Source organism: Protopterus annectens, chromosome 3.part0 (assembly GCF_019279795.1).
Source record: "Protopterus annectens isolate FY-2018-M chromosome 3.part0, PAN1.0, whole genome shotgun sequence".
Classification (NCBI taxonomy): domain Eukaryota; kingdom Metazoa; phylum Chordata; order Ceratodontiformes; family Protopteridae; genus Protopterus; species Protopterus annectens.
Window position 1 is genome coordinate 734,639,982 of NC_056731.1, and position 24,188 is coordinate 734,664,169.

Consider the following 24,188-nt stretch of genomic DNA (forward strand, 5'->3'; position numbering starts at 1 on the left):
GGGGTGTCCTCTTTCCCCTTTGTTATTTATATTTGGAACAGCTGGCTAAGAAAATAAGAGACTCAGAAATTCAACTATATAATTGGTAAGGTAGTCAATAAATGCTAGGCTAGGTTTGCAGATTATATTATTTTATACCTGATACAACAAGAAAAGGACATTACAGTTCTATGGAACATTTTGAGTCAGTTTCATATCTTTTCAGGATACAAAATTAATGAAGCTAAAACAGAGACAATAGCTGTACATTATGTCCCACACAGAAATTGGTTCAGCAATACCCATATTTATAGCGACATAATAAAATGAAGTACTTAGGAGTATGCATTAAGAAGGATTCTGGTGTGGCAGGTAAAGTTATATGGGAGGAGACTAAAAAGATAATACAAAAACTGAGAAACTGGAAGCTTTGTTATATAGATATGGATATGAACAGCAAGATACAAGCAGTTAAATGTTTTAGTCACTTTGGTTTTATACACAGGTCAGGCATATTTTTATCAACCAGAGGGGAAGTTGTACACAGCAATTAATACAGAATTGAAGGATTTTACCTGGGAGGGGAAGATGACAATAATCAACTGAGATAAGCTGATTCTTCCAAATGAACAAGGTGGTTTCTGATTACTCAATTTGAAGGGATATTTCAGAGCTACAAAGTTATGGCTTGTACACAAAGCTCAAGCAGATACGTATAATTCAAAGTAGAAAGAGATGATGATGACAAAGGGGGGAGGCTCAAGAAACAAGTGCAGAATGGGATTTTGGATGCAGATCCTTAAGGCTTTTTCTTTTAGGGCAGCAGGCTGACTACCAGGGAAACTGCAGGTAGTGGCACACACACATCGTCCAATGTGGAAAGCACAGGAGGAATGGGAGGAGGTTATGGAAATTTAATTTGTAACTTTCATAGTATTTTCTGAGGGAGTGAGAAATGTCAGTGTTCTCCCACTGAAAACTCTGACATATTCTGGAAATTCTCTCAGAGAAAATGAATCCCTTACAGGGAGAAACAAATACCATGTTCTCCTCAGAGTCTGAATCAGAAATCTATGGAGAAACCCCTGCATCTGTCACTTCTTCTTTCTGTCAATATTCAGACTCTTGAATCTCTTCAGGAAAAGAGGAAACCCTTTTTCACTTTCCAGAAACCACCCTATAAGAAGGAAGATTTCAGCCCTGAGCAGACCTGATAAACTACTCTTGTCCAGGGAAATTTGAACAACAGCAGATGCATGTTTACTTTTCTGATTCATTTTAACAGGAAAAGTGGGGCCAGCAAGGTTATTAATGGTAGCAGCACCTTCCCCAGGGATGGGCACAACAATCTGACTAAACAGGGAAGACTTTCCTGACGCTTCTCTCAGAACCTACAAGAGTGTCTCTCCCTTGCTCACTGGGGGACCCTAACACCCACAGAGAATATTTTGGGCTAATTTCTATCTCTTTAATTTCCCTGCTATAAATACCGCATTTGCCCGGTTTTGCACGCCAGGCAGCGCCGGTTAGCTAGGGTATAACTATTCCCGGCTCCACAAAGTCTCCTCTTCAATTTTTCCCTTGGAACTAGACAAACTTTCAACTTAAGCACTCAAGCCATTCATTTCTCAGCCCAGCACTTGCTCAAAACTCATAGCAAGCACTTATAAACCCGAGCACTAGACCCTCCTATACTGTACAGAAGGATGAGGCTCTCTATTCAACCTTACCAGCCATTCAGTAAAACAATTCACTGTACCTATCCAGGCATGTCCAAAGGGCAGTTTCAGGCGTACTCTCCAGTCCAACTGGTGAATCTGGGCATTTTGAGGCAATGTTACAACTGCCTTATGTACACAGACAACCCTGTCCTCCTACCACCAAACACTAATACATGTGAGAGATGCAATTATACAGCCAAACTGGAGGCTAAGCTCTCTCAACCCAAGGCTGGATCAGACAGTCAAGAGGAGAAGGGAAATACTTGCATCACACCACCAGTCTCACACAGACCCATTAAACCAGCACTGGCAAAAAACACACATAAATACACGAAAACATACTTGGAGGCTGTAGATAATAATCTGCAAAAGCTACAGAGACCTTCAAAGCAGACATCCAAGCAACCTCCAAACCCCAACACAAATCACGAAACACATACTTCACAAAACCAGCGTGCCATGCAATCACAGCCCTTAAGGCAAAATAACATACCCAACATACTACACTGACGTCCCACTCATTAGGCTGAATAAAGAGAAGGAGCTATCTGTCGGGTGCCAGGATCCGCCACATAACAGAAGCACTCAGGTCACTCCAGAACAAGTACAAATATGACTCTGTCATTGTCCACGTTGGTGTGAATGACCTGAGCCGTACCTCCCTGGACTACATGAAAAGAGACATGGAAGAGCTCTCTGATCTTGTAGCCCAGGCCGGTATGACCCTGACCAGCATCCTGCCCTCACCAAGAATGATACCACAGTATAAAGAAAAAATTATCAATTTCAACAATTGGCTAAGTTTCTGGTGTCATTCAAAGGGGATCCAGTGTCTGTCCGCCTGGGATGACATGCTCAACAAGCCACGCTGCTTCGCTAGAGATGGCTTGCACCTGTCACCCTTAGGCTTTCGAATACTGGCCAAGGCTTTTGCCACCTCCATAGTGCCTTTTTTAGGCAAGGCTCAAAAGACAAACCCACCTCCATAAAAAGCACAAGTAACAAAAAACTGAGGGTGATGCTACTCAATGCCAGAAATCTAAACCTCAAAATGCACGCACTAGAGGCACTCCTCAGTATGGAGAAAATCGATATATGTGCAGTAACAGAAACCTGGTTTAAGGCTCCAGAGAGCACCCCAGCACTACCAGGCTACAACTCATACCATACATTTCGGCCACAGAACCCGGACCGAAATACAAAAGGTGGGGGCGTATCTATATTCATCAAGGATACCCACACCTCCAGGTTAGTGGCACAGCATGATGCTTCAGAGATCATCCATGTGCAACTAACAACGGGCAAAACTGCAATTCAAATTGTAGCTTGCAACAGATCACCCACCATGTCCCAGGACCCCCATTTTGCATTTCTGGAAACACTGGGAAATATAAAGGTCCTACCAAACACCCTAATATTGGGTGATTTCAATTACCCAAAAATTAATTGGGAGAACTACTCAAGTACTAACTCCCTTGCCTAACATTTCCTAGAATTTATAAACTCAAACACCCTGGATCAGCTGGTCAACACTCCCACCAGAGGTGACAACATATTGGACCTGGTTATCACCAACATGGGCGACCCATGCTCCACACCGGAGGTCAACCCCTTACTGGTTAGATCTGACCACAAACAAATCACTTTCGATATCCACATTCCGCCCCCACCCCCGGACAAGAAACCCACCATGAAAAACTTTTCAAAAGCAAACTTACTTAAGACCGATGTGGAAAGTTTCAAAGCCCCCATACTAAAGGATAACATTGTCCAAGCTGCAAAATCCTTTATTATACAATGCCTTCTTCTAAGACGCGCGCTGATTGGCCAGCCCAGCCCAACCCGTTATGCCCGTTAAATCAATATACAAAAAACGGAAAAAGTCGCGCCGCCGGACTTTTTTCACGTTACTAACACTGCTATGTTAAGTTTAAAAGGCTTAGTAACACGACATAAAAGATGGAAAAAAAAAGCTTTTTAAAGTTTATTGCTTTTAGTATGGTCTTGCTAACATAAAAATCAGTTAACGACGCGCAATGTAAATCTCCGGACTGCTTCTCGTTTAATCGCTTTTTAAAATTCAAAGGCAGCTATTTAAAATATAATATTTGAGATCTAATAAGTTTACAACCGACCAGCTGTTTATGAGTTTAAAAAGCTGTCCATGTTAAATAGCATTTAACATCAATAGCTTTAATGGCGAATGGAGATCTATGCTTTTCTTCACAGCCAGCCAGATCTGATGTAATACTGTGTGTATGCAAGTACATCAGAACTACACACAGCTGCCAGAGCTGGGCGCTAAGGCATAGGGCAGCAAAGAGGCGATATATTATTATTTTAAAGTAATATTTCTTTATTTCTTTCTTTCTAATTAATTAACCCATATGCTTACCGTTTCTATTCTTAATGCTTATCACTCGGCCGTGTTTCACCGACCCCACCACCGACGGGTCCACCCAACCCACACAATACTAATGCACTCTATGGGCACCTACAAGAATGCATGGATCATGCTATTCCAAGCAAAACCAAGACTCACTCCTCCAAGAAAAGGAAACCAGTCTGGTGGACCCCTGCCATAAACAAGCTATACATTAAAAGGAGGAAACTAGTACAAAAAAAGAGTAAAATCCCAAGAAGGGAAGAAATCCCTGATCAGTATCAGCAAGAAACTACGATCCCTCATAAAATCATCCAAGGCGAGTTTCGAAAGAAAAATTGCCAAGAACTCCAAAGATAACCACAGGGCATTCTTTAACTATTTCAAGAATCTAAGTGGCAATGCTCAGATCTGCTCGGAGTTAGTGCAGAATGGTACAAAATACACTGAGCCGACCGATATTGCCAACATTCTGGCAGACAGTTTCAATGCAACCTTCACCCCCCCCACCTCCAAAAGGGCCCATAACCATATCACTAGAATGTAGAGCTCTTGAAATCACAGACACTCAGGTTAAAACAGCCCTCTCCAAAGCCAAAAACAAAGCATCAATGGGACCGGATGGAGTCCCAGGCTGCGTCCTACACAAGCTCAAAGACAAACTAACCCCTCACCTAAACACACTGTTCAAACTCAGCCTCTCCACAGGTTACATACCCATAGAGTGGCGCACAAAGGTCGAGCCACAACAGACCTCGGGAACTACCGCCCTATAAGCCTGACTAGCCTGGTCTGCAAGGCTATGGAGCGCATCATCATGGAACTCATTAACAGAGACATTGGGAACCTCCAAACACTGGACCCTACCCAGTTTGGCTTTGTTAAGGGCAGATCATGCCTCCTAAACCTAATGGACTTCTTTGAGACAGTTACCAAGGCTATAGATGAGGGAAAGTTGGTATACACAGCCTACCTAGACCTCGCAAAGGCCTTTGACACCATTCCCCATTCTGGTATTATAGACAAGCTCACCAGCCTGAACATAAACCCCTACGTCACAAGATGGGTTGCCAACTGGCTCACGGACAGAACCCACATGGTAAGAGTTGCAGGAGCTAGGTCCGACTCTAAACCGGTTACAAGTGGCGTTCCCCAGGGCTCAGTCCTAGGATCCCTCCTGTTTGGCATATACTTCTCAGAGGTACAGGCAAGCACAGTAGGACTATGGCTGACCAAGTTCACAGACGACTGCAAACTAGGGGCTATAACTGACTCTCCGGCTGACACAGACATCCTCCAAAAGGGTCTCACTGAGATAGACACCTGGTGTCAAAATCATGGCCTCAAGCTAAATGCCAAAAAGTGCATAGTCATCCCCTTTGGAAAAAACAAAGTACCCACAAACTACCACATAGGTGGTAGCCCCCTAAATACAGAAGACGTAATAAGGGATCTGGGGACCCAAGTAGATAGTAAACTCTCCTTTGATAATCACATTGCCAAAGTGGTTAAAAAATCCTTCTACGTGGCACACCTTATCACAAAAGGGTTCACATCCAGATCAAAAGAGGTCATTGTGCCCCTCTACTCATCGCGCATCAGACCCATCATAGAGTACAACGCCCGATTTGGGATGTATCTTACAAGACACCTGCAACAGCTAGAAAAACCACAGAAGAACCTCACCAAGAGGTTCACTGGCCTCAAAAAGATGCCCTATGCAGCTCGACTGAAGAAACTCCAGTTGTACTCGGTTGCATACTGCCTACTCAGAGGTGATCTCTGCCTGACATACAAGGCCATGTCCAACCCAGAACTGATCGACATGCTCCACCTAAAGAAAAGCTTATCCCCTCAAGCCACATGCTCTAGGGATCTAAACCTCACCACAACAATAAATAGGACGTGCTGGAGGGATAGATTCCTGTCACAGAGACTTCCCATGCTTTGGAACAAGATTCCAATCTACATTAGGCAGAGCTCCTCGCTAACACTTTTCAAGAGAAACCTTGATGAGTGGATGGGAAACAGAAAGTTTACCCTGGGGATCACTTCAGTGGCTCTGCTGGACAGAGGCACAGGGAACTAATCTAAGGGGGCGGCGAAATACTTCAGTGGCTCTGCTGAACAGAGGCACAGGGAACTAATCTAAGGGGGAGGCAAAAGCCAACACATTCTGGCTAGGCTTATAAATGCCTTCGGGCAGACAGCCTAGTACCTACCTATGAACCTATGATATGGATAACCCCCCAGTCCACTACACTAGAGAGATATGGGGTAAAGGATGATTGGTTTGAGGAACAGACGATGGCCGTAGCAAAGTCGCTCATTTGCAGCTATGGAAAATTGTTAGAATGCTATGTTGGCAGAGGCTGTTTGCTTTTTTTTTTTTTTTTTGGCTGGATGAAGAACTGATTATGGTACTGGTAGTTTGTTGCATGGTCAAGCTGGAAATAATGCCTGTTTCCTGGGGACACAAATAGCACAACCCGGTAAACGTGAAAGTCCCAAAAAAGTCTCTTTTTCCCAGTAAAAACACAGTAAAAAGCACTTAAATATACTTTGTCAGCCCCAAAAGTAAAATAAACATTTTTTTTTCTAGCAAGAAAGCAGTTTTACAATGTTTTAAACTACTTTTAAACCAATAAGAAAAAGTGCATTCCTGTTTAAGTTAATTCTCATGAGAGACCAGTACAACACAAACCTCTGGATAAAAAAACAACTTTCCTAACCAAGAAAGTACATCTCAACAATAAATTTTATATGTGGAAGTTTTTCCCCAAACTTATCTGCTCAGCAATGGACCAGCATGAGCTGATCTTTGGTCCATGAAAGTCTGCAAAGGAGCACTTTCATTGGCATCAGGAAAGCTCTGAAGGGCTTGGCACCCAAACCTATCTTTTTAGACAGCTCAGCTCGAGTTGCCTAATGATTCAGCAGGGTGGAAGGTGCCCTTAAGCTTTGGAAGCTGGCTGGCTGTTATGTCTTTGACAGGTTATACATAACCCATATAAGTTAGGTTGCTGCAGCAGTGATCAATATGATGAATATCTGCTAGTCTCTCAATGTTTTAATGAAAGATTAAGTAAAACCTTTTTGGTGTTGTGAAGGGATATTTGTTGAAAGTGTAAGGGTAGACAGCTGGTAGGATAAATATTTATTTTATTTATTTTATTTTATTTACATTTGTTGACCGGGAGTGTCCGCCTGGACGTAGGTCCATTTTCAGCGGAGGCCTGGGGAGAAAAGCTCTACAGTTAAAATAAACAGATAGTAGTTACATTGGATTACATAGCGATTAACAATTTAACATAGCAATTACTTACAACATATTTACAGATGAAGAACATAGTACATCAGTAGACAACTAGAATCTTTATCTGTGAAGTACATAACAGACATTAACAAATGTTACAATACGAAGTTCCTGCTGTATAATAAGTACTAGGCTTATGAGCATCTGAGCTTGCTATAATCAAGGTAGTTAATGGAGTGGAAAGAAAGGCAGTGGTTGGATGGGGTAGGTGATATTAAGAGTGGGAGTTGCAAGGGCATAGCCAGCATGTTTTTAGGTGCGCTTTTAGTACAGTTTTGAAGTGGGTGCATGATGGTATGGAGGTAATTGTGGGTGGGAGGGAGTTCTATAATTTGTCTATGGTGCAGAATAGTGCTTCACCAGCAGAGTTATTGGCTTTAGTGATCTGAAAGTGATTTTTGTTGCTGGATCTTAGCGGTCTGGTGGTGCAATAGGGTTGGAGTAAATTAAGGAGGGATGGGACATTTAGTGGATGGTTTACTAGTTTGTGGGCGAGTGAGAGTTGATACCATTGAAGGAGGTGAGGGAGTTCAAGCCAGTCCAGTTCAGCACGTGAGAGACAGTGGTGACTACGGTAGGATGCCCCTGTGGTGAATTTGGCGATTTTATTGTAGCAGGTCTCTAGCTTGTTTAGATCGCATTGCCTTAGGTTGGTATACATTGGAGAGGCATAAAGTAGGGTGGAGATAAGGTGGGAATTTGCTATTGAAATCTTTGATGCTTTGGTGAGAAGTTGCTTATTTCTGTATAACGCTCCTAGTTTTTTGTGGACTTTTTTTATGGTCATGGATATGTGAATGTCGAATTTTAGTTTATTGTCTATTTCCACTCCTAGCAATTTGGTTTGTTCAGTTGGGTATACAGTGGTGTTGTCTTTTGCTATGATGTTAAAGTGAGAGTTGTTTTGAGTATGTTTGGTGGTTTGGAAGATGAGTAGTTTAGTTTTGTTTGGGTTGAGTATTAATTGGGCATCAGATAACCAAGTTTCAACAGAGGAAAAGGCTTCCTGTGTGACTTTTTGCAGTTTGGGTAGGGACTGGGCTGAGCAGATGATGACTGAGTCATCTGCGTATTGTATGAGTGTGCCATGTTTGGTGGCAGAGGCTAGATTATTGGTGAAAACAGAGAAGAGTAGGGATCCAAGGATGGATCCTTGGGGAACCCCTATGGTGACAGATAGTTGGGGAGATATGTCATTCTGCCATACAACGGATTGTTGGCGGTCAGACAGGTAACTCTGAAACCAGTTGGTGACTGAATGAGAGAAGGATAGGTTATTGAGGACAGAGATAAGTTGTTTGTGTGGGACCATGTCAAATGCTTTAGATAAGTCTAGGAAAGTAGCAGAGGAGAGATAGCCATTGTTTTTATGCTGAAGGATAGTGTTAGTAAAGGAGAGTAAGGCAGTGGTTGTGCTATGGTTTGGTCGGAAACCATGCTGAGTATTGGAAAGGAGGTTGTTAGTAAGGAGGTAGTCTGAGACCTGAGAGTGTATGCATCTCTCAAGTATTTTGAAGAGTGGAGAAAGAATAGCTATGGGGCGGTAATTGGTTAGTTCTGTGGAGGGTCCACCTTTGTGGAGGGGAATTATATGTGATACTTTCCACAGTGTGGGAATGTAACTTTCTGACAGAGATCAGTTAATCAAGATGGATACTGGGTAGGCCAGAGCATCAGCTGCGATTTGTAGGTATTCACTTGGGAGGTTGTCTGCTGCTAATTTGGTGGGCTTAAGTTTAGTTAAGAGTTTTTTTATGTTGGAGGTAAATACAGGAGAAAAAGAGAAGGCAGTGGGGAGATTACTAGTTGAAGATATAATATTAACAAGACTGTTGGCAGGATAATAACAACATTAAAGGTCCAATCAGTCTTATAATTTGAAAGTGAAAACGATTTCTTTTACTGGCTGAGGGCAATTAGAAAAGGAACTTTGGATTCTGACTAGTTTCAGCAGTTACAGTTAAGCACAGCAGCATATACAACTGCTAGAATAATTAGAGAATTTGGGTAAAGCTACAGCCTAAATTAGCAATTTTCACATGCATTTCTATACATTATTTCTTTGTAGGAGCACGCTGCTGGTTGTGCACAATGTTTCATGGAGTGTATTGGCTGTGCCTGCAATCCCTGTATTTTGTCATAACCTAGATTCAATTTATCAAGGTTGCTTTCAATTTAGCACAAATGGAAATAAGGATCTAGAAAAGCAGACAAAAAATAGAACAATGTTAATGACAAGGTGAAGGAAGGAAGGGAGACTAACAGTGTTCCAGGGTCATATAGTAGGCAGTGTCTGAATACCAAGGTATCTAGGCAAAGCTCACAGCTAGCTATGTTTGCTGAGCACCATCTGTGAGTCTCTGAGACACATGAGGGTCAGCAGCACAAGCAGTTGAAATAAATCTGCCCTTTCAGTCAAGATAAATTATAACAGTTTGCAACAGCGATGCAGTACAAACTTTTGATGAAATAAAAAAATGCCATTCAGACATATGCCCCATCAACATTAGGTAACATCAGTTTACAAAAGTATATTCATCAAAGAGTGGCAATGTTTTGTTACAACAAAACAGAATGATAATCATCATAATTTCAACTTAGCTTGTTCTTGTGAAATCTATAATTAGCAACATATGATAGGTATATCCAGTAAATTGCCTATTGTGTCTTGTACTAATAGTGAATGTTTACATTCATAGAAATACATATAACTTAGCTGTGCTACAAACATTATTAGGACAGTGGCAGAACTGTGGCACAAATTAATCCAGTTTACCTTTTGAGACTAACTGAAATGCTCATAGAGAAGTATCTTGGGTTGATCAACTTAATATACTACTTAGTAGGGAATATCACCTCGCAATTTAAAAAAGAGCTAGCTTTATAATAAACTGTTATACCTTACATAAATATGCTTTTTTATGCATTCATTTATTTAGTTTGTTTTGAGTGACTAAAAATGCTATTGTACAAACATGCTGATAACTGCTGCTTTCCATATGACATATAAATCAATACTTGGGTACTTTGGCTAACACACTTATTTGGTCCCAATAAGAAAATAAAAAAAAAATTAAAATGCCAGTCTCATTCAGGAAAAGAGATATGCACAACAAAGCCAGATAAATTAAAAATTAAATCTAATCTCAATTAATGTTGTGTCACTGGAACTTTAAAAAAATTCAATGTAATATAATGTGTTTAAGACTGATCTAAATAACACTAGCCCCACTTTAAAAAAAAAACTGTGTTGTAATAGGTGTTGCTAAATTACAAAGTGCAGATATATTGATGAGGAAAAAAACTCCTATTTATACCCAACTATTTTCTCTATTTTGCTGGGAACATTGTTACAAGAAATACACAACAAAGTACACCAAATGCTTTGTAATGAAATTCTGACAAAAAAAAGCTTGCATGCTACATACTGTCATACTTTTTAAATTCTCCAAATCTTTTGGGTTTCTAACACCATGATGGGAATGGACCCCATTTCTAAGTCAAAGTATGATTAAAGTTCATGAAGTTAGTATTGTTTCAGTATTTACATTTAGCCTGACAAAAGGGATTCAGATAAATACATTTGTAGTTAAATAATAAGTTAATATATAAACTATGATAGTTAGGAAGAGTTTGGTTCCATCTGTAGGGTATCAATCAAATTCAAAACTTTTCTCTATGGATTATTAACCAATGGTTTTGGAAAAGTTCTTAACTCTTTAGTTCTTTTCTCCACTAGTATGCATTTCTTCAGTGATGATAGGAATTCCTCTATTGTGGGTGCTACATTAGAGTTCCATCTTCTAGTTATACATTTTCTGGCTATTGCTAACATTGTCCACAACAAATACAGGTCATCTTTCTTCATATTATTACTATTAACAACATTCAATAAAATTAAAGACTTTGTCAAAACAAATATATCAGTATAGATAGCTTGAAGAAATGTGTTAACCTCATCCCAATATGGTTTAATATTAGTACAGTCATAAAAAATATGAGACCAGTCAGCATTAGTGAACAGATGACATCTCCAACATAACTTGCTGTTTGAAAGGTTCATTTTTGAGAGTTTCTCAGGTGTCAAAAAGGATCTGTGTAGAAATTTCCAATGAAAAATCCTTCAGAATTATGAGTAAGAAGTTAGTTTAACTGAAATTAAAATATTTGTTTCATCTTCCATTGATAATGATACTTGAAACCCTTTAGTTAGGTATTGCCAGTAGGAATCTTTAGGAGCTGTCTTATAAACAATTAAAGTGTTATATAGATATGATAATCCATTCTTAACATTGATATTATTATATAGAATTCCAAAAATCCAGTTTATAATTTTTGGTATGGTTTTGAAGGATGAGTTATGTATTATTCTACACAGATCCTTAGTGTATGCTGTGGCACTCTGAAGAACCAACCAGTCATTAGGGGATAGACCATAGGTTGACAATATACTTTGTATGTTCAAAGCTTGTTGGTTTTCAATACATTGCAACCAACAAAATAGGTTACTATTTTCCCATAAACCAAAAATCTCTCTGTGTGTTTTAGCAGGGAAATCCCTTGTAATAGTAAATGGTATTAAAAATCCATGCCACAGTTTTATACCTAAATTTGTGTTAATGAATTTTCTAAACACATCAAAAATATTGTTTATTAGTGTTAGTTTAGTTAATTTTGTTGTACTATAGTCTAACTTTACACTTAAATAGTGCCATATCTTGTTATCTTTGTCAGCTACCAAAGCATTCTTTGATAAATAATTTTCATTCATTAGTATAATGGAGTGTAACTGTTTCCAGTTGGAAGAGTATCTAGGATTTATCCAATTCATCACTATTTTAATTATAGATGCCTTATATAAGTTTCAATTTCTGGGAATTTTACCCCCCCCCCCCATCCCATTTTCTGATATGATGAGAATATGCCACTCTATTTCTTTTGGGGTACCATAGGAATTTCATCAGAGTTGAAGTGATTTCTTTAAGGATTTTATTTCCTGGTGGGAGTATAAGGGTTTGTGCTATATATAATATTTTAGGTAACAAAAACATTTTTATCAGTTGTAACTTATCATCAAATGTTATAAACAAATTATTCCATTTGCTTATTAATGTCTTGATTAAGTCTATGGCTTTAGCATAGTTAAGCTGTAAGGTTTCCTCTATATTCTTGTCTAAGACTATTCCTAAATAGTCTAGAGTTTAAACTTGGTTTCCAATAATATGATTAACTGTAATCTGTATGTTCTTTTTTCAGTCTTTGATGACAGCCAAAAGTGCTCTTATCAGCACCCGCAATGTGCCCAGTAATGACTCCTCCTGCAATTTGTGAAGGGTTACATCTAAATACGACTGGAGATTCTTTTTTATAAGACCTATTGCTCCTACTACCAGATCCTGATATTTTATGACTTTGTGTCTCTCTGTACGCAACATACTGTAGTCACTGGATATGGTGATTTCAATGATCAGTGCTACTTTTGTCTTCTTTTCATGGACCACTATATCCATTTTTCTAATATCTATCTTTTGAATTGTTGGTAATGGGTGACCCATGTGATATAAATTTCATCATTTTCTGTGATGCTTTGTGGCTCATATTTCCAGTATTTTTCAGCCACTTCAATTCCATAATGCACAATCCTCAGTGCAATAGTCTTGCCACAGTATTATGCCTTTCAGTACACAGTCCTTCTGCCATTAGTATGTCACAAATAGCAATGAGGTATGCGACTGTTTCCAATTCAGTTTTACAAAACCTACATTTATATGTTTCTATGACATGTTCAATGGACTTTGTAAACCAGTGTGTATGTAGCCCACTATCTTGGGTCGCCAATATTAACCTTTCATATCTTGGTTTGAATTCTTTTCATACTTTGTAAAGTATCAGATATATAGGTAGTGCATGGGGCATGATTATGCTCTGATGTAAGGAAAAAAGATAATGTTTCTAAACATGTTCCTAATGTAAGAAAGGTGTTTGCATTTTTTTAAGCAGTTTTCAGTGCGTGCTGTTAAGCACTAACCTCAAGCAAGAGCTTTAACAGCAAAGACCATAAAACACTGTCAAAAACATTTTCTTGGCTTTAAATGCTGTAATGCATTTCACTGTCTCACTCTCTCTCTCACACACACACACACACACACACACACACACACACACACACACACACAAAACAGAATGAAGTGCCATATTTTAAAGCAATTTGCTCATCAGAGGGACTCGTTGCTTATGCAACGCTAAATAGAAGTTATGTCCTTACCATAACGTTCCATGTGGAGTGTTCATCTCGCCTTTGTTCTTACACATGGGTTCGGAGCCGATCCTCGGCTCCGTGTCGGCCGCTTGCAAGCTCTGCATCGAGGAGAAGCTCAAGACAACCTAATACCCACAATCCCCCTCTGCCTTTACCTCAGATCTAGTTTGCAAGCAAACCAGTAGTCAGAGAGAGCACACTCATGCCAATATCCCATATGCACAGAAACTAAGAGTCTATATATATATATATATATATATATATATATATATATATACATATACACACATATATATACATGTCAACTATATACACAACAACTGCAATGCAGAAGCATAATGCCCCAGACCAGGCACCAAACTGAACGTTCTTCCTAAGGGCGGAGGGTGGGAATGTAAGAACAAAGCGAGATGAACACTCCACATGGAACGTTATGGTAAGGACATAACTTCTATATGTGATAGTGTTCAATCTCGCTTGTTCTTACACATGGGTAGCGTCCTAGCTCCTTGTTCCTGAGGAACTCACGGAAGGACGTTCTTGAGCACAGTGGAACCAAAGGTTGCCCTGTCCCTAGAAACTTTGTCTACCTTATAATGAGAAATGAATGTATGTGGCTTAGACCAAGTAGCAGCCGCACAAATAGCGTCTAGTGGTAGGCGGGCTGCATGAGCCAGGGATGTAGACACTGACCTTGTGGAATGTCCTTTGGGTTTGTGCAAAAGAGTTTGATTTGAAGAATCATAGACATAGATGATACAATCAGTTAACCACTTAGAAAGAGTTCTTTTGGTAACCGGTACTCCTTTCCTGTTATCAGAAAAGGCTACAAAAAGTTGATCAGATTTTCTGTGATCTTTTGTTCTATCCAAGTAAAACCTTAGCTGTCTGTGAACATCTAATTTGTGCAACATATACTCCATTTTATTGGAGTGATTCTTGAAGAAAGTGGGTAATTCAATGGACTGATTAATATTATTAATAGAACAAACTTTAGGAAGGAAGGATGAATTAGTGCGAAGAGAAACTCTGTCAGAGTGAAAGATCAAATAAGGGTGCTTAATGGAGAGAGCTTAAAGTTCAGATACTCGCCTAGCGGATGTAATGGCTACCAAAAAGAGAGTCTTCCATGACAAAAATTTCAACGGGCAAGAGGAGGCTGGTTCAAAAAGGGGCAGCATTAACTTAGATAACAATAAGTTTAGACTCCAAGGTGACGTAGGAGATCTAATTGGTGGTCTAATATGAAAAGCCCCTTATAAAAGGCTTTACAAAGTCTGTGGGCCATAACAGGAGCCCCACATTCTTCCACATGGAAATTAGAAATGGCAGCCAATTGAACTCTTAATGTGGCAGGAGAAGCACCCTGATGGAACAAGTCTGTTAAAAACTCTAATATTTTATTCAAAGGAGCTATGACAGGGTCCACTTGCTGTGTATTCGCCCAGAATACAAAGCGCTTCCATTTACTAGTATATGTTTTAGTAGTGGAAGCTTTATGAGAAGCCACTAAAATATTCTGAACTGCAGGCGAAAGAAGATCAGACCTGGCTAAGTTAGAATTGGAGCAGCCAAGCTGCTAGATGGAGGGAGAAGAGCGAGGGTGGGGAGCCCCGACGAGTGAGTCAATAGATCTGGCTCTAGGTCCAGGATCCAGGGTCCCCGAATGCAGTGTGTCATGAGGAAGGGAAACCAAATTTGACGAGGCCAGAATGGGGCAATGAGGATTATTGTCCTGTGTAGGATTTTGGCTTTCTGGAGAAACTTTGATATCAGGGGGAAGGGAGGAAATGCGTACAGGAGTCCCGGGGGCCAATCGTGAATCAGTGCGTCCCTGGGGACTTCCCTGGAGGTAATAGGGCAAAGTAGCTCCTGCATTTGGCGTTCATTGGAGACGCAAACAGATCACAGGAAGGCTGGCCCCACGTGCGAAAAATCTTTTTCGCAACTGACTGTTTTAGGGACCACTGTAACAGTATTGCTCTGCTCAGCCTGTCGGCTATGACGTTGGATGACCCCGGGATGTGCATTGCTATCAGAAAGCGACCCGTGGACTCCACCCATTGCCAGATTCTCATGGCCTCTCTGCATAGCTGATAGGACTTGGTTCCCCCTTGCTTGTTTATGTACCAGACTACCGACATGTTGTCCGTCTGAACTGCAATAGTTCCCAGAGGAAGAAGGGGAGCAAAGTGTTGCAACGCTAGAAACACTGCCCTCAACTCTAGAACATTGATGTGCAGATTGTACTCTAAATTGGTCCATTCGCCTTGGACTGTCTGTCCCTGAAAGATGCCCCCCCACCCTATCAGGGAAGCGTCCGTGGTCACCGTAACCGTAGGCGTGGGTAGCACAAATGGTCTCCCCTTGGAAAGGTTGCATGTCTGAAGCCACCAGTTTAGGTGTGTTTTGCATGTGTTCGTTATAAGAATCTCGTGTGTTAGAGGTAGTTGTTGGAACGACCATTGTGCAAACAGTAGCCATTGTAGGACTCTCATGTGCAGTCTTCCCAAGGGTATTGCAATAAGAGAAGCTGACATGAGTCCCAAAACCTTCAGTACTAGTTTTGCTGGGGATTTCCTGGACAAAGAAGAAGACGATGTGAGTCTGAAGTGAAAGTATCCTTTCTGGAGGAAGTCTTAGAATTAACTGATGTGTATTTAATTCCGCTCCTATGAATAAGATACTCTGTGATGGCTGTAGTAAGGATTTTCCGGTTTACGGAAATTCCTAGGTGAATACACAGTTGAAGAGTATAGTCTCTGGCCTGTACTAGTTGACACTGGGTGGTGGCAGAAAGGAGCCAGTCGTCCAGATACGGAAACACCTGGAATCCTTGGCGTCTCAAGTGAGACGCTACCACTGCCATGCATTTGGTGAAGACCCTGGGGGCTGAGGTCAGACCAAAGGGCAGGGCTCGAAACTGAAAGTGACTGGCACCCAGCCAGAAGCGCAAATGATCTCTGGATGCCCTGGCCATTTTGATGTGGTAGTATGCATCCTTCAGATCTATTGAGCACATCCAGTCGTCCTTCTGTAAGAATGGAAGGATCGATTGAAGCGTGACCATTCGAACTTTTCTTTCTTGGAAGGTATTGAGGTCGCTTAGGTCCAGAATGGGCCTCCAGTCCCCTGTTTTCTTTGGAACTAAAAGAACCTTGAGTAAGTCCCGAATCCTTTCTGGTCCGCTGGGACTGGTTGGATGACTCTTTTCTAGCAGCTTTGAAATTTCTATAGCTGCTGGCTCTCGCAGATGGGGCGGTACATCTGGGAGTCTTTTCTTTGGAATGGGATGGGAAAGAAATGGTATATTGTAACCTCTGGTAACCACGCTTTTTACCCACTTGTCTGTAGTTATGTTTTGCCAGGCCTGAGGGTATAAAGCTAAGCGACCCCCGACTGCCTCCAGAGCAGGACAGTCGGGCCTCCTCTCAGGAGTGCTGGAAAGGTTTACCAGGGAGTGTATCCCTGTCACCTTGATTCTGGACCCCTCTGCCGCCAGGGTGGCGTCTTCCACCTCTGCCCCTCCTCTGCCTCTAGAAGGGCATCACCCTGTGTGCCTGGGAAAGATCCTTGGGGTTTTCAAACCACATTTTCCACCACGTTGCCCTTTGGGGTACGGTCTGGTTGGGGTGGAAAAACGGACTCCGACAGCAGACAGAGTCTTTCCCTCCTGCTCACACCGGGTAAGGGTCTCCTTTACTTTGGGGCCAAAAAGAGTGGCACCGTCAAATGGGCGTTAGTAAAGGAAGACTTGAAGGCTTCCAAATGAACATAAGCGCATCCAGGATTGTCTGCGAAGAGCAATCGCTGAAGTTGCTGCCCTACTCGAACCTTCGCTGCGTAAGAGATCAGCCTCATGGACGAGTTCACAATGGATGTAAGGGTATTAAGCTGCGCTGTCACTTTCTCTGAGACAGCAGCATCTGTAGTACCCTGGAGGGTATCTCCCAACTCTTTGACTAGATCCTCTCTAGTCGTAAAGTGGGTCAAATAGTTCAGGGATCGCATGGAAAAAGCCGCTGAACTAAAAATGCGCTTCCCATACCTGTCCATAGTCCTAGAATCTTTATTAGGGATGGACAGATGAGGAAGATTCCGACATCTCCTTTTCGTGGCCGCTGCCACCACCATAGCGTCAACTGGAACTCCTTTTGTCAAGTAAGTTTTGTCCTGGGGTGCAGTGATATACTTATTGGGCTTCCTAGGGACTGGTTCCACTGTGTCAGGAGCCTCCACGCCCTTGAGCAATAAGTTCCATTAATTCATCGGCGGAGTGACCCAGGAGGAGGAAGGGCGAGCACCGAATGCCTTCAGCAAGACTGACTCATCCTCAGAAGGGGAAGGGACTGCCAGTCACCTCTCTGTTTCAGGATCTCCAATATGTCAGAAAAGAGACATCTTCTGAAGGTGACTTAGGGGACCCTTCTGACTCATCCAAGTCAGTATCGGATGTCAAAGATTCTTGTGGAGAATCTAAGTGTCTCCTCTTACACAACCTTTTCCTAGGGACTTCTTCGTGGGAGCATCCAAGAAGCCTCCGAGAAGAGGGGCACCCTCCAGGGGTGGCTGAGACACCGGTGCTCGACGCTTGGTTGTGGCCGTGGGTGCAGAGGAGGATAACGCCCTTTATGGGGAGGAGAGGTTGCTTCTACTGATGTGGTTGTCTGGGTAGACAACACCTTCCTCATGAAATCGAAGCCCCGGGTCCCGAAGAATCTCCCAGTTCGAAGAAATGGGAAGAATCCCGAGACAGGCACCGAAGGCATCAACCCGAGGACGGAGCCGAATCGATCCGCCGAGGCCCGAGGAAGAGTCGGAACCGAACGTCGGTTCGACTCGCCCGAACCAAGGACAGATCGTCGGCTCCGAGACTCCGGTACCGGGTCCGACGGAGTCGAGGTGAGAGGAACAGACCGAGAAAAGGACGGTTCTGGACCCGAGGGCTCCACAATCAGAAGAGCAACCTCTTCCGGCTCCAAAGACTGGACAGGTCTCGGAGGAGGAATGGATGGAGACAATGGAAGGCCTTCAAGTTTCGACACCAACTGGGTGGAAACCGAAATAAGTTTGGATAGGGCCGAATGCTCCAACAACTTCTGCACCACATGATCCACATCGACATCGGAGAGCTTAGAAGAAGAACAGGTCGAAGGAACCGAAGACGGAGCCGACCTCAATAGAGTCGAGGGAGGGAGCTCCATCACCGGTTCCAAGACTCGAGGCTCAGGAACTGATACCAGTTGAACACTCGGCCCCGAAGTCTGTGGAACCGGTGATCTAACTTTACTCGAAGAGCTCGGAGCCGATGACTTGGGCTCCGACGTCTTCGATTCCTTCAAGGATTTGGATGCCTGGTCTGAAGCATCCAGAGCCTCCTGAAAGGAAGGTTTTAATAACCCCCTGTCCATGAGTTTCCTGCGCCATTCTGTCATGACCCTCCCACTAAAAGAGTGACAAATTGAACAGTCCTCTTGTAAGTGGAGAGGGCCAAGGCAGTAGACACAGGAACTATGGTTGTCAGTAACTGACATTTTTTGGCCACACTGGCAACGTTTAAAGCCTGATTTAATTTTCTCAGACATCTTACAGGTAAGAGAAAATGTCAAGTGCAGTAGAGACAAATCCAGTAGAAACAAAGTCGAATCCGATAAAAAGTCAGTCCGGTTGTCAAATTTTAAGTAAGGGGTGGAAGGCCCCGAGAAACCTTAACCAGTTTAAGTAACTTAACGGTACCGAGAATTAACCTTACCACACACACATACACAATGTCTACCAAAAAGTACTTTTAGAACAAATTTTACTTCAAATATAACAAAATAAGTTATATCTTATCTGAAGTCGCTTGAGCTAGATCCCAGTGATGCGAACGCAGCAGCGGCAAACTAGATCTGGGGTAAAGGCAGAGGGGGATTGTGGGTATTAGGTTGTCTCGAGTTTCTCCTCGATGCAGAGCTTGCAAGCGGCCGACACGGAGCCGAGGATCGGCTCCGAACCCATGTGTAAGAACAAACGGCGAGATTGAACACTATCACATTATATGTTACAGCTTTTTAGGATGTAAAACACTTTGCATTTATACACTATTTTAGGTAATCTGTAGTAAATCTGGGAAGCTAAAGCTCCATGTACTTACAAAGCATTATAATCAAGTCTCTGTAGTCATAAATATCTGTACGTTCTTGAAACTGATATCAAGGTTCACCTCTTCAGCTACACATTACTCTACGCTGTAAGTAAATTTTTTGAAATCCCAGCCCAAAACATATAACAAGTTTGCAAAGGTCAGAGATCCAATCATAATCCACTATATTTTAACCATCCTTAAGGTAATAAAATTTTCATATACTGGTTGTTGTTTTCTTTTCGGCTTTTCCTGGTTAGGGGTCGCCACAGCGGAACTCCGGTCCGCTAATGATTGGCAGTAGATTTGTATGGTGCTGAGTTGCCAGCCCGACGCCCAACCTTCAGCTAAGGCATGCCCATTCACTCATGTCTTTCGAACGCCACTCGACCGCGGGGGAGGACATGTAGACTCCACACAGAAAGCACTCCAGCCGAGAATTGAACAGGAGAACCTCATGCTGTGAGGGAACAACGCTATCACTGCACCACCGCGACTTCAAAATTTGCATATACTGGTAAAGATACAAAAGAAACCATCTTTCCAAATGTAGGTAAATGTTAAAACATAAATGTATGACTTGCCTTGTGATACTTGTAAAAATCCTATCCAAACAAAACATAGTGTGTGCTTTGCTTCTCAGAACCATAACATTTCTTACTATCTCTTTTTTTCAGAGACACTAGTTTCCATATATGTCCACTAAAAACATTTCTCATTAAAATGAATATTCACATAAAAAAGTCCTTATATAATTTTTGATAAGGAGAAAATAGAATCTAATTTATACAGAAAAACATTCTACTCTTCAGACAAACCAGATGAAGTAGTACTTGAATCTTTTAATTTTCACTTCTTGAACCTTCATAGTTACCTAATAATGGTCATGACACTGGATTCTATGCAAATGCTGATGTAGGTCAAATAAAGGTATCAATATTATATTTTTCCTGCAATAAACTACACTAAAATGATCTGCCAAAAATCTTAAATGAAGGAAGCCAAAATAAAAAATATGACCCAAGAGAGATGCAGCCATCGTGAGCTTAGCCTGAAGAAACTATGATGAAGTATTGGGTTCATCCCTCATTGAAATAACTAGGTCTGGCTGCACCCAGGGGACAGCATTTAGCTTCATCCATATTTGAAACCCTATATCTGTCTGAGCTCAGGGGATATCACTACAAATGCTGATGTAGGTACTGCTAAGGTCTTTTCTTTGAAAGTCATAAGACAAACTAGCAGAATTGCTCATACTCTGTAAAACCACTTCAGTCCCTATGGATGCCATCTGATTATTAGCAGCTTCCTCAAATAAAGTTGAAACAGAAAGATATGCATTTCTTTCTTGCTCCCATAGAGAGCAAAAAACCAGTTGGCCTTCACTACCCGATCCTCTATGTCTAAAACTTGTCAAACTCAGGTTTGGAAGAAGGAAAACATAAAGTGGACAGTATCACAGCATACACCTACTTCTTTAAGCCCATCTGATCTGTGGCACTGACGTAAGAAACAGTCATAAATACCTTCATCTTCATGTATATTTTAAACTGTGTATTATTCTTAAGGAAGGGGTTAGAAGAGATAATACACTTAAAATGTGTACCATATGTAAAGAAATATCCAGGTTAGCTAAAACAACAACATGGAAGAAAAGTGAAAATTCCATTCCTGTGAATGAAACAATAACCACCAAAACACATTTTAGGTGAAAACATAAAACCAAGACAACTTCTGGTAACAGATATAATCAATTAGTAAAAACTACAAGAAAAACCTAGCCAATCTAGAGTTTTCACTGTGTGTTACCTTAAACCTTCTGTAATGGAGGCCCATGGGATACATGCAAATGACCCTTTAAGGACAGCAAGTATTTCAGCAATATGGCTTAAAAATGTCCATGACTTTTAATTGTCTCTTTTTAAGTCTCTCTGGGTACATTCAGGTCAATAAACCCAACCCCATTAGCACTGGACAAATGTTTCAGTCTTCTTATTACCTCATCAGCAGAACAAAAGTAGAAGGTTTGGCTATGCTTTAGAAACACAGGATATATAATCCCGCTGATGTCTATACCATTAAGCTGTCTGCAAAATATCCCAACTAACATCCAAAGAAAAGGTTACACAGACAAACCAATCACTAAAAACTACAAGAAAAACCTAGCCAACCTAGGGTTTTCACTGTGTGATACATTCAACCTCCTGTAATAAGGGTATATGGGACATAAGCAAATGACCTGTTAAGGACAACAGAATGCAATAAAGCTTATGAAACTCCATGACTTTTAACTTTCTCTTTTTAAGTCTCTGTGGATACATTCAGGCCATACATTTCCCTCTCAAGGTGCTGTACATTTGCAGGATCTACCTTAACAATGACTTCTAAACACCTGACTTGCACTGAATCCCATCACTTCTTGCTAAAAAAAAAAAAAACATTTCTGAATGAAGAAAAGCAGACTAGTTCCATGACTTTTTTCTTTAAAGCGAATGGTAAGGCATCTTTTGCATTGCACTGTTCTCCAATGCATCTTTGAGAAATAAGAATATTCTGCTGGATAACACTGAAACTTAAGTGTCACTTCAACCACAGTGTATATGTGTGTGTGTGTGTGTGTGTGTGTGTGTGTGTGTGTGTGTGTGTGTGTGTGTGTGTGTGTGTGTGTGTGCATGTGTTAGTGCATGTTAAGAGACAAATAACTATAAATATAAATGTAAACATATAAAGTAAAGTAGTACCTTTTATTTCCATCCACTGTTGTAGCTTGCAGGCTTGTCTTTCCTGAGTACCACATACCTAACAGTGTCTGAAAATTAAAAAAACAGAAGTCATATGGGAAAAGTATAGTTTTGCGAACTGCTCACCATTACAGGAAACAACTGACATTACTCTATGGACTGAATCAAGACATACATTACTCTTGACTGAGCACCTACTTCATCAGACAACTGTGTACACACCAGAAGATGAGGGTGGAGTCTCAGATTCCTCAAACTGCTTTCCAAAAAACAATACTCAAAATGGGAAATAAGCCAAATGTAGCAATAGCAATATTTGTGTTCATGTGAAAATTGTGTGTAATAAGAAACGTATAGTGATTGAACCTCTTAACTGCAAAGATCCCATTTGGAAAACCCAAAATGATACCTAAAAAGCCCAAATTGAATCCTGGTCTGCTGCAATAACTGTCTTTTAGAACCATTGTTAAGGTTAACTGCCTCTCATAGCTAATAATTTATTTCTAGCAGCAACTGCAGCACATCTTAATACATAGGGCAAGATTCTAATCAATAAAATTAGTTCTTTGGGATTCTTACGCTGCAAAATAATGCTTTATACATACACATCATATATGTATGTACATGTGTGACAATGCACACATATATATATATATATATATATATATATATATATACATACATACACACACACACACACACACACATATATATATATATATATATATATATATATATATATATTTTTTTTTTTTTCCCTCTCCTTAGATACATTTGTTATAATACATCTATTTCTACTTCTGAAATGTTCTTAAAAGTTTATTTGGTAAGAGAACTTATGGAGCTTTGAGATGTCACATGACTCGTTTGGTCACTCTGTTTGCTGGAATAAAACGTATAACTGACTTTAAAAGTTTATAAATACAGGGGAGTTTGGAGGGTCTATTTTACAGTTTTCAGTGCTGGGCGAAAAATGTAAATATTTTACTCAGTGTGACTGTACATAAGTTAAAGTGGATGTTAGGATTACTTGTTTAGACTGAGAGGTTGAAGATTGAGAGTTATTTAAGGAATAGTACAAAACTATGCTAATGAGATCAGAGATCAGCCAAAATGCATAATATGACTGAAAACCCAAGCTCGGATACTTTATATTAATAATAACTGACATAATTGGAGGACAAGGCAAGGAAGAGAAATTGTCGGTGATCTAGAAGTTTAAAAAAGAAAAGACTGTTGGATTTTGTAAAAACAAAGATCCCATTACAGATTGGATTCACTAAGAAGTTCTTGGGTACTGAATGGCTCTTCTTGTTGCCTTTATCTATAGCTCAGTGAGCTTACTGAAAAACTTGAATGTTTCTAGTAAAATCCATTTCATGGCATGAAAAGCAGCAAGAGTTGTGACAACTTCAGTAATCTCAAAAGAAATGTAGAGCTAAAGGTCATCTGGCTTTTAAGGATAAAGATTGTTCTGAAACTACACTTCAATAACAATCTCATTCCACAGAGATGATTAAAGAAAACACAGTTGTGTAAGTACACTTACCATAAACAGCAGATGTTCAGATCATTCCTGCAGTACTTTTAGCTATATGGGTTGTATCCAGATAAAGCTATAACAGAGAGCCAGCTTCCAAAGGTTCAAGAACACTTTCCATGTAC

General features: G+C 40.8%; 1 protein-coding gene across 1 annotated transcript in view; it reads right to left on the bottom strand.

The window, feature by feature from the left end:
- Positions 1–24,188, bottom strand: part of DPY19L1 (dpy-19 like C-mannosyltransferase 1) — a 2,139,210-nt gene that overhangs the window by 430,585 nt on the left and 1,684,437 nt on the right. Inside the window, exon 16 of the mRNA XM_044065091.1 lies at positions 22,524–22,591. Within this exon, the coding sequence (XP_043921026.1) occupies positions 22,524–22,591 (68 nt within the window). The remainder of the gene's footprint in view (positions 1–22,523; positions 22,592–24,188) is intronic.